We start from the raw sequence: 11210 nt of genomic DNA, 5'->3' as shown, positions 1-11210 counted from the left end.
TTCCGCGCCGCCGCTTTGCCCCAGGGGCGCTGTTGCGCCAGCGACGTTACATTGCCGCTGGAGCGGTGGTTTGATGAGGGCGTGCATTGGTTGAGCCTGCAGTGCAGGGCGCAAAACTTCGTTAAAAATAAGCGTTGGTTCTCTGAGCGAGTTCGTTAAACTGAGATATTGACTGTTCCGAAATTCGTTTAAGTGAAACATTTTTGCATAGAATCTGTAAAAAAACTGCCGGGGATTTTTAAAAAGTTCGTTATTCTGAAATATTCAATAAACCGACGTTCGTACAAATGAGAGTTTACTGTAGAATGAATTATGACACTGCATGAGGCCGCAATGCACGCGCTATCACCGAGCGGCATTAAAAAATTAGATGGAATAACGAAGAGAAAGAAAGACATATGCCCAAGGCATAAATACATGTCACATGCAATTATAGACACCGTTTCAGCAGCCTGAACGCATGCACCAGCGCGCTAAGTAGTACGAATGACCCTTCCGAAAAGTATCGTCAGTAGTTTCTAACGACGCAACCTTGATGCGGCTCAATTCCCTTCGATCGCAGTGCCGCCACAGTATTTTTCGTCGTCGCGCGCCTCGTTGCAAAGCATGCGCCGCGCCAGCCGATCGTGCCGTTGTCAGATAGGAAGAGGACTTGGCACCCACAGGTGCCGCGTCCCATAGCTTACATGTACTCATCAACCCAACATCATTTGGTACATTGACCCTGGCGTACCCAGCTTGCGCATTTACAATAGCTAGTAGGTACAGCGGGGCGTGGCACAAATCTAGCCTAACGTATCGTTAAGCTAGCTAACGTTAACCTAAGCTAACAGAACATAACTTAACGTGGCCTAGACGCAAGGACAATAATAATCCACACGGTGTAACTGCTCTGAGAATACGCGCGCGCGAGAGAGAGGGCTCTTTATTAGAAGAACAGAGAATTTTGCCGGCGCGTATATAACCGCTGGCATGCTACTCTGTATAGGGATGGGGAATGGGATTAAAAGATTCCAGAAGAGAGTGGGAGAAAAAAAAGGATAAAAATAAATATGAAATGTCCGAGTGGACCTGATACTAATTTTTACACGTGACATGGTGGGTTAATTTAGGCTTTTGTATAGGAAGGATGCAATTTTTAAAGTTTTCCTATTTGACCTATTCCTATTTGAGTGGACCTGATACTAATTTTTACACGTGACATGGCGGGTTAATTTAGGCTTTTGTATAGGAAGGATGCAATTTTTAAAGTTTTCCTATTTGACCAATTTCTGTCACTGTCACTGTCACTGAGAATACGCCGCACCACCCTAACGCCTTTTACGCTAGCCTAACGTAACGTAAGCTAACGTAAACCTAACTTAAACATAAGCTAATCTAACCTAACGTGGACGAGCACTAGCGCCGCACGCGCGAGAAAATCTGTCCGACGTACCTTAAGACACAGCGAACGTCGAGCGCCTCGAGAAACGTCAACCCGCTTTACCCACTAGCAATTGTAAAAACGCACCCGGGTTGACTGGGCGGGGGGGCTTTGGTTCGGGCCAACGCTCCTTCTCGGACAAGGGGACTGCTGTGGCGCAGCGCAACTGAGCTGTTGCACTCAGCACACACACAGCCATGTCGGCCTTACAGGACACGAGCCTGACAGACCTTAGGATTGCCTTAACACAAAAGAAGTCAAGGCATACAACAACGGAGACCACCAAAGCCATCCGTGAAGCAGCGCGACCACGCGGGGGCATGCCACGACCGGTTCCGGCTCTGGGTTCCACTGAGCCAAACAAAACCCCGTGGATCGATTGGCACACACGGCCAAGTCGAGTGACCTTATGAGCATGCATCATAACTTAATGGAGAGCTTTCCACCTGACTCACCAAAAATCACGACAGGACGAGCCTACACTTAGAGAAACGTCTTGTCGCCCAAATAATGCCGCTCCCGGGTGAGATGGAACCAGACCTCCTTTTGTGCTTTCGCAAGCACTTCGTGAAGGCCTGGCGCCCGCCCCCCGACAACCGGCACCACAGCATGCCAACCAAACTTGGTGTGAGCACTCGACAAGAAGAAGCACGAACTGGTTGATCACCTGCTTAGGCAAAGGGTTCAAAAATCGATCAGTCTGATATAGAACACCTGGAAGACAAAAAAAAAGGACCAGCAATCCGTTGGAGAAGAGCTGCGGGAAGCAAACACTGCGTAAAGATATGAACTGGATCCTCACGACCGCCACAAAGAGGGCACACTCCACGAGCCGGGATGCCTGTGAAGGGGCTGTAACTCAAATGCAGGCACCCTCGCTCCAGGCGGTACATGAACGTAGCTCGACTGGCGTAGAGGAGACTGGCTGTGACGAGCTTCCAGATTGGCCTGTAGATGGACAGATCGTATCTTTGGCAATGCGAGGGGAAACCTGGGGTGAGGATATCGACTAGTTCTTGGATTGGAGTTGAAACTACATCGATGCCGGGGTGAACCTTGCGTAGGCATACAAGAGAGTTGGCAGCCGCCGCATAAATGGTGGATGGGGAACCTGATCGAGTCACACAGTGGGAAAAATGTACTTTGCGAAAACAAACGGAGTCGGGTACTAAGAAAAAAGGAAATAAAGCTTTGAGTCAGGAGCATATCTGAGTTAAGAGTGACCTGCAGGTCCACCTGACGTGTAGTGCAGTATCCACGATGCCCAGGTCGGAAATTCCGAGTTCTCCCTTATCCTTGGGAAACTTAAGTACCTGCCGAGCTACACAAGCAGTTGTCCCTTTCCAGAGGAAACGAAAGAGGACCCTCCAAGATAAGCTTGGTTTGGGTTGGAACAGGAGACACACACGCCACGTACGTAAGGGAGGAAAACAGAAGTGAGAGAAGAATTGTCGCTCGAGCTATCAATGAACATGACAAGGCGTTGAATTTTTGAATCCTGGTTTCAAGCTTCTCCTTAGCTTGCTGCCAGTTTTCAGGAGACAGACCGTTTGGATCGGACTGGAAACCTAGAATGAGCAACCGCGTTTTCACGGGAAGACCATGAATGGGCTGCGGACTGGACGCAATCGAGTTCAAATACACGGCTGAACTTTTCGACCTATTCAGCCTTGCACCAGTCACCACGCAGTAACTGTCCATGACATCCAAGACGACGCCCGCCGATGCCTTGTCCGGGACGACAATCCGCATATGCAAAGATTGCAACCGGAGGGGATCCTGGTAGCAGAAGGAACTTGCCAAAACTCTGCAGAAGTGGTTCAAAAGCGAGCACGTAGAAGGCATGCGAGAGAGGATCCCCCTGCCATGCACCACGTCCCACAATGCATGCCTCCGAAGCGCGATCCTGTATGAGAACAGCAGAAGTCGGTCGAGAATACAAAGCTTGGACCATCTGCCGAAAACCCACGCTAAAGCCCGCCTCTTCCAAAACCCGGTACAGGTACCTATGGCTAATGATATCGAAAGCCTTTTCCTGATCGAAGGAGCAAAGAATACCTGCAAGTTTCCTGGCGTTTGCCCCCTGGAGAAGGTCCCTGACTGCTAAACCATGAAGCTGCGTGGAACGTTCCTGGACCCAACATGCCCGGTATGGACCCAAAACAGTGTTGAGTACTCGAGTGAGTTGCATACACAGACACTTCACTATGAGTTCGTAATCGCTGTTCAGAAGTGTGATTGGGCGCCATGCTCTTAAATCGGGGCTTCTCGACTCATCCTTACAAAGGAGAGATTAGCCCTTCACTTTTGGACGCTGACAGAGTCCCTTCACTGAGTAGCTCGTTCACCACTGATATGAACGGCTTCCCCAAAACGGTGTCCAAACTTCACATAAAATTCAACTGTCAGACCATCGGATCGTGGACTGCGATTATGCTTCATAGACTTCAAAGCCGAAAATAGCTCGTCCTCGACAGTCACAGAATTCCGGCGGCTCGGCTGGTGATACGAATGGAAAACCGCGTTTACAAGTGTGTACCCGTGCCAACTGCATCGCTGAAACTTGGATATAATTCTGCAAGGTAGCAATCCGATAATTTTTCACAATGTCACACTGTCAACACGCGCTCTCACAATTTGTAAACTTTTTCTGTACATGCACTGTTTCCCTGAATTTGAATTCGCCATTAATAATCACTTTTTTTTTCCCTAAAAGAAAGCAGGACATTGTGTACTCACATTACACAAACACGATTCGTTCATTGGCTAGGACTTGTACCATTTAATTTTCACCGTTCATGCATAGAAGCCTTCCTTTTCGATATCTCGGAAATGCAAACAATCCCCAGCCATTTCTCGAGTTAGAGTTAGTTCTCGTCCAAGCCACAGAGTTTCATATCACTATAGAGGGAACTCTGGTACTGCGATCCTTCATTTCCACCATGGGTATGATGGGTAGTGCATGCATTTGCCCGATCTTTTTGCTTGCGGCTTCAGACATCCTTATGGCTTCGTTTCTTTCGTTTTACCTGGGCCTAAATTCTCCTCAATTTCAAAGCACTTTATACTTTTTTTAATGTAGGAAGTAATAAAACTCCGCAAGCACACATCATCCTACTAACTGCAGTGGTTCCGCTCGTCCATGCGTCCATGGAGTAATGCTATCATTGGGCTTATGTGTTAGAGGTCCTGCGTTTGCATCTTGCCGTCCAGCAATGCTAATGTTCATGTAGTCATATATACGATGCAGTGCCTTCTCAAAATGATCACTTTGCAAAGTCACAAAGACGAAGTTTAGGCAAATTCATGCATTTCCCAGGATATCGGATTACATAGAACGCAGCGAACTGTTCCCGCACAACATGGTTGGCTTCAGGCCCGGCCTTTCCACACAGGATGTAATGCTACTCCTTAAGAAGCAAATTTTCGATAACAGCACTAGGGATGTTAGGGGCATCTTAGCCCTTGACCTGACCAAGGCCTTTGACACTGTATCTCATCGATTTGTCCTGCAGGCCACGGCCAGCCTAGGTCTGGGAGCAAGGTTTCAGGCTTTTGTTAGATCATTCCTCATGAACAGAACAGCCACCATCAGGATTGCACAACTCAAGTCAGATGAGTTCGCGCTAGGGGCCAGAGGCACTCCCCAAGGAGCAGTCATCTCCCCCTTACTGTTCAACATAGTCATGAAGGGCTTGTCAGAAAGGCTCAAATCCCTTCCTAATATAAGCCACTCGCTATACGCAGACGACATCACGATTTGGTGCCCCAGAGGATCACTTGCAGAGGTAGAGCACTCGCTACAATCAGCCCTAGACGCAACGGAGTCCTACCTGGAAGACACAGGCCTCCAACTATCCCCAAGCAAATCTGAATTGTTACTTTACAGGCCGGCCAGGCAAGGTGTTCGGGGGCTCACCCCCCTAAACCAACTTCCAATATCCCTCTTTGCGAGAAACGGGCAGCCCATTCCTCAAGTCGAAGATATCCGAATTCTAGGATTACTGATTGACGCGCGTGGATGTAACGCCAAAACGCTCACGCGCATCACGGCGAAAACCGAGAGCATGCTAAGACTAGTTGCTAGAGTATCCGGACGAAAGAAGGGACTAAGTGAAGGCAACCTCCTCAGGATCCATCACGCTTTCCTAATGAGCCACATCACCTATGTAGCCTCGGCCCTTAACTGGACCAAAACCGAAAAGAATAAGCTGAACATTCTCATGCGCAAGAGCATAAAAAAGGTACTGGGGTTACCAGTAAGCACTTGCTCGGACAGGTTAAAGAAACTCGGTATGCACAACGACATTGATGAAGTGATCGAAGCGCAGGTCACCGCTCAGGTAGTCAGGCTCTCGTCAACCAGGGCAGGGAGACGCATCCTAGACGAGGCCGGCATGGCTCCAAGAATACTCAATGAACGGAAAATCACCTTATCCAGGGAGGCACGGGCAACCTTTGTTGTCAGCCCATTCCCTCAGAATATGCACCCGCAATACAATGTAGGGAGACGAAAAGCCCGAGCACGGGCGATTTTACAGAAGGCCAGTGAGAATCAGGATTCGACTGTCTTTGTCGACGCGGCTCAGTACGGCAACTCTAGCACGTTCGCTTTGGCAATCATTGACGGCAAAGGGGAATTACGCTCCGCGGCGTCGGTTAGGTTTGCTTCAAGTGGTGTTGCGGAACAGTTCGCCATAGCCCTGGCCATGACCGACCCCTCGCGCACCAACGTTTTCACCGACTCACGAGCGGCCATCAAAGCTTTCGAATCGGGTAACCTAGCCCACGAGGCTGCCTCCATTCTGGAAAAGAGAACAAACCCTGGCACTCACTTCATCTCTTGGTTTCCCGCCCATATGGGTGCGGACGTTCATCATAACATACCTAACCTCAACGAGCTTGCCCATGACCGTGCGCGAGATCTAACACGCCGCGGCGGCATGGAGGCTTTATGGGGACAGGATGAAATCCAGCAGAACGATCCGCTCCTTACTTTTCACGAGATAACATCTCACTATCGGCTTAGCAGAAGGGCCTATCCTCTTCCTCACCCGAAGTTAGACAGGTCTCAGACAGTGTTACTTAGAATGCTCCAGACGGGCTCATTCCCTTCGCTGGGCTTTCTCAGCCGTATCTACAGAGACGTCGATTCGAGCTGTCCGGACTGTAATGAGATCTATTGTTCCTTAGCGCACATGCTCTGGCAATGCCCCGCGTTACCTAACGGCCCTCTCTCCAGCGAAGCCGACTGAGAAGAGGCACTCCGGAGCCCATCGCTCCAGACACAACTAGAGGCAATCCAGAGGGCCCGAGAAAGGGCGGAACATCACGGCGTTCCTGCCCCGACTTGGACGCGGCCAGCGGCTTCCGCGGGTCCCCGATAGGGGCCTCCACTGAAGCTCCTCAGGATCAAATAAAGTTCATTGTCTGTCTGTCTGTCCCCATCATTCCCATGCTGGCTGAACTGCCCCGCTTGCAGATCCCTTAAACACTAGCGCCACAGTTCCCTCAAGTAAATGTATGAAACTGTGGTCCATTCCATCGCATGCTCACTTTGTATTTCCAGAGGACGCGGTCACTGTACGACTGCTGGATGGCCATCATGATGTGCATGCTGGGAATTCCAATTTAGTTCTCGTGGGAACAGCACCTTCAGGTTACATTCTATGCATAATGGGCTTTCCATGAAATGTGAAAGGGAAATAGGATGCTCGTATTTATCTGCGAAGAGTGCTTCAAATTTATCTTTTCTTTTCAGTGCGGCAACTGGCCTGGCATCATCATGTGTGCGGCAAGTCTATTTTCGTATTACTCAGTAGAACCACCATCAGTGCATTGTTTGTACTGTAAAATGTCATTAAGCAAAGAAAAAAATGACCTCTTCGTACCGGCAAATGTGTCTTTATTACTTTTATAACAGAAACAATGAAAGTCGTGAAAGCAGTGTATATAATATCAAATTAGCATGCCTTAGTCTTGAATCCCTTGTTGCTTGGATGGGCGAGACTGGGCAAAGAAAAAAAAACATGAAGATAAAGCTCTGGTCGTGGTTTCCTCAGCTGTAGAACGAAAAGAGAGAGAGAGAAAGAAGATGACAGTGAAATGTTAAGTGTACCGATTTGGAAAGGAAAGTAAATAGCCGGCACGCAAAATACGTACAACACCCACCTAACTTTTTTGCTGAACTGGGTGACGGCAATGAAGTGGGTACCGACAAAGCGGCGGACGACCGACCTGCTCAAGATGTGTCCGCTGTTGTCCACGATTCCAACGTTCACTTGGATTCGGTAACTGTTGTTACACTTCAGAGTGATCTGAAAGACATATAATGGAAGAGTTTCCGGTGCTGAGCTTTGGAGAGGGGAATACCTTAAATCATCGGCTAGTCAATAGAATGCCTGCTTAATCATTTTTTCATTGATATGATACTGTACATACTCACAAAAATCAAAATCGAGCTCGCGAGAAGCACCAGTGCTGTAGTGTGCGACTGGGCAGCCCACTTGCTCTGAATGAACTGTCGGTTTATAATGAATGTATTCAACTTCATTATCACAAGGCTAAACTGCATTGAAGGGAATTGATAACATTCGCAGTGCACAGCAGCATGAATGGTGCAAAGCACTGCGCGAATCAGTTGAATACAGAACTGGCATGGCACCTCCTGCACTAGCTATCCTATGAAGGCAAACTTTAAAGTAAGGCATCTGGTGTCACAACTTTAGGTGAGAGTGGTTCAATTTTGGCCAGGCATACACAGTTCCTTGCACAGTTCAACCCAATCGTCAAATCTCGGCGACCGTTGACTCATGCGTCACGGCAGCCGAAATGACCTAAATTTGTGTTGCGGTCTATTCGGGGTATATGGTCATCTATGCTACTTTTGTTTTAACAAGAAACCACAATGACAAGGAAGAAAGCAGGTGGCTACGAGTATATCTTTAAGACCACGTTGCTCGCTGGGCTGACAAGAAATCGGCCTGGGAAGCCATTGCAGGCACGCACCAAGACACGAGATATGACAGCACGGTAACAATTTGTACCACCCGCGCCGTCATGTTTTGTTGATGGCTTCCCCAAATATCGCTAGATCAATACTTGGATGCGCGTACACTGCAATTGACGACAGTCCTGTCCTCGGTATTAGTGCAAAGTGTGCGCACGTTGAAACATGTGAAGTTTAGTGCAACTTGCGAACGGCAACCTGGCGTGTCTAAACTGGGAAACCGGCGAACGAAGTCTTACCGGAGGCACTTTCGAGGTGAAGCCGTCGTAGGAGAAGAGCTTTAACCGAGAAAACGACAGCACCCGGCCGTTCCACGAAGAACCTGGATGCGGTGAATCCGGGTGGGAGTACTGACCAACTGCACCAGCACAAGGATACAATTTAGGGCTCAAATTCACTTCACCACAAACGAGGACAGAAACGTAAAGAAAGAAGCCTCCTTTGGAAGGCCGGGATAGGGCCGACACCGGTAGGGCCTCGTGCACACTGACCGCATTCGCCCCCAACGGAATTAGTGAAGGTGAGCCAGGCCGTGTACTGCAGGTCGTCCACCAAGTTGGTACAACGGAACGAAGGTGATGGCTGCATGAGCCTGCATGCGAAATAGAACGACGCGGCACGATCATTTTTGATAAACACAGGCGTTGGAGATATTCAGACACGCACGTTTCAAAACGAGCAGCTAAAACACGTGGTGGGCACGGTGGATATATGTGGACCATGTGAGCACTCTTGGGCACTTTTGAGCACTCAAAAAGCTATAAAGGCTGCTGAAACGGTTCAAAGCAGAGATACATTCGCAAAACGAAAGTGATTATCGCCCGCACGATAAATAGCTGGCTAGACGAGTATACTGTTCCTTTCATTTGGCCCAGTATATGCACCACTCTGCGGCATTTGAATACATGCAGCTTCTCGGCAGGAACACTAACGCGTGCTCGGAACGCTCATGTCAACAACGGAAGCCAAAACGCTTTCCTGGAGTGCGATATTGCAACGGTTTCTGAAGGAACCGTTACGAGATCGGCGCCGCGCACCATCGCGCAAACACGCATCGAGTGCCCGCGCAGTTGGAATCGCAAAAGTAAAGATCTCGGGAAGCGCGACGATGCTTCAACTATACGCAACCTCCGCAAAGGAAAGCGTCCGCGCGTGCACCAAAAATTAAGAACGCGCACAGCGTGCTTTCCATTCAAGCGCTGCTCTCTTGTATGTCAGTGCTATCGAACGTAAATGGCGCGCGCATACGATCCAGGCAAGCCCGCGCCAACAACTGTCCCGATCGAGCAGCATGCTCCGGCAAAATAAAAAAATAAAAAGGATGAAGAAACACTCACCTGCCCTGTGTGTGGATCAGCAGTTCCATATTGGGCAGCAGGAACTCGTGCTGGTTGACGAGCGCGACGTGAGGAACCTTGGCCGGCAGGCTCGGCGCGATCGCACGCTGTTGGTCCGCGTTCTTCCTGGGAGCAAACTTCGGCCAACCGCTCCAGTCGTGAACTTCGTCCGGGTGGTCACTGGGAAAGTCCGCCGGTCGTTCGACTCTCCCCTGGATCCAAATTCCCAACTGTGGCTCGCTCGCCATGAAGGCGGCGACGGCTGCGACGCTGGAGGCAGTCGGCACATCTTCGATGTCGACGTCCTCCGACTGGGACGCGCCGGCCTGCGCCGCGTCGCTGTTTCTGCTGTCGCTGCTAGAACCGCTGCTACTGCTGTCGCCGCTGCTGGTGCAGTCGTCGTCCCCGCCGCTGCTGCTGCTCGTCGACAGCTCGCAATCGTCCCTCCGCAGCGTGGTGTAGCCGTTGTAAGCGCTCATCCGGTCATCGTCGTCCGTGGAGAGACCGGCGTTGAGGCCAGCGCCAGCGGAGCCAGTAGCACGGCCCGACGACGCCATCCTCGAGGCACAAGCGGCGTTTGCGAAGTGCGTCGTGTCGAGCGCGACTGAAGTTGATCTGCGACCGTTGAGTATAGCTGCCGTTTGCTGTGCAGTGACTCGCTTTATGGCGTGCTGGGAAAGCGTGCTACTCCAGAACGCCGACGTGTGGCGTTTTCGCTCCAACGTGGACGCGTTCTCGTTCTTGTCTTCTACTATTTTCTTCTCCTCCCTCGAGCTGCAGGAGGCCGAGAAACTTGCGTCAAAGATTTTTTTTTCTTGGCTCGGTATTCTGGAGGAACATGCTCCCCCCACCGCTTATCAAATGAGCGGCGGGAAACCAGGCTACAAATCCGTTCGGCTTCGTCATTTTTTTTTAGTAGGAAGTGATAATGCACCAGTGGAAATTTGCGAGAATATCGTGGCTGGTTTTCTGGCTGCGTCTTCGTCGTGGTTCGCGAACTGGCTCTCTTGCAGCGGTGCGTGGCCTCGCACTTCTCTTTTCGCGCCACAAACGCGAGCGAAAATGCACGTGATGCGCCAAGCCACAAGTCCAAGGGGGTTCGAACATGTGGGCTGGAGACGCCAAAGTGGCGGCTCCTGGTATCTGTTTCCCGTCTTTTTGTGCTCTCGCCTTTCCCGTGCCATAGTACCCAATTCAAATAGAATCGAAAGAAAAGTAAAAAAAAACAACAACTAGCGCAATTCTCTTCGTTAATTACTTCGGTAATTGCTGCGGTGCCGTAGCCACCTCCTGGCTACGCCACTGCGGGCAGTGCACCATATTAGAACAAAGATATTGCGCAAGCTGGCAGGTAAACAAACACCTTGCACCAAACGAATGATTATACTCACCAAAAGTGACATGAAATTTCGCATGATTTAACTCCATGTGCTTCATTTTG

The 11210-nt window shown here is 49.9% G+C and overlaps 1 protein-coding gene across 2 annotated transcripts; it reads right to left on the bottom strand.

Moving 5' to 3' along the window:
• Positions 1-7311: 7311 nt before the first annotated feature.
• Positions 7312-10852, bottom strand: LOC139057507 (optomotor-blind protein-like). Of its 2 annotated transcripts, none has more exons than XM_070535872.1 (5): positions 9770-10852; positions 8924-9024; positions 8672-8790; positions 7595-7740; positions 7312-7432 (listed from the first exon to the last, which is right to left on the bottom strand). In XM_070535872.1, the coding sequence occupies exons 1-5, from the start codon at positions 10324-10326 to the stop codon at positions 7387-7389; spliced, it is 969 nt and encodes a 322-aa protein (XP_070391973.1). In that variant the 5' UTR covers positions 10327-10852; the 3' UTR covers positions 7312-7386. The 2 variants fall into 2 exon arrangements, with proteins under 2 accessions (XP_070391973.1, XP_070391975.1); XM_070535874.1 differs by having other exon boundaries at positions 7312-7485; positions 9770-10845.
• Between the last annotated feature and the right edge of the window lie 358 nt (positions 10853-11210).

Source organism: Dermacentor albipictus, chromosome 3, assembly GCF_038994185.2.
Source record: "Dermacentor albipictus isolate Rhodes 1998 colony chromosome 3, USDA_Dalb.pri_finalv2, whole genome shotgun sequence".
Lineage (NCBI taxonomy): Eukaryota > Metazoa > Arthropoda > Arachnida > Ixodida > Ixodidae > Dermacentor > Dermacentor albipictus.
The sequence above is the reverse complement of the archived record's forward strand: the minus strand, read 5'-3'. Positions and strand labels throughout refer to the sequence as shown.

Bases quoted from the DNA above. Each gene is read 5' to 3' on its own strand.
- LOC139057507 (XM_070535872.1), bottom strand. From the start codon at position 10,326: ATGGCGTCGTCGGGCCGTGCTACTGGCTCCGCTGGCGCTGGCCTCAAC. The intron at 8,791-8,923 runs GTCAGTGTGCAC...GTGCTGGTGCAG, and splicing joins TTCCGTTGGGGGCGAATGCG to TTGGTCAGTACTCCCACCCG. The intron at 7,433-7,594 runs GTGGGTGTTGTA...TTCTTTGCCCAG, and splicing joins CAGTTCAGCAAAAAAGTTAG to TCTCGCCCATCCAAGCAACA.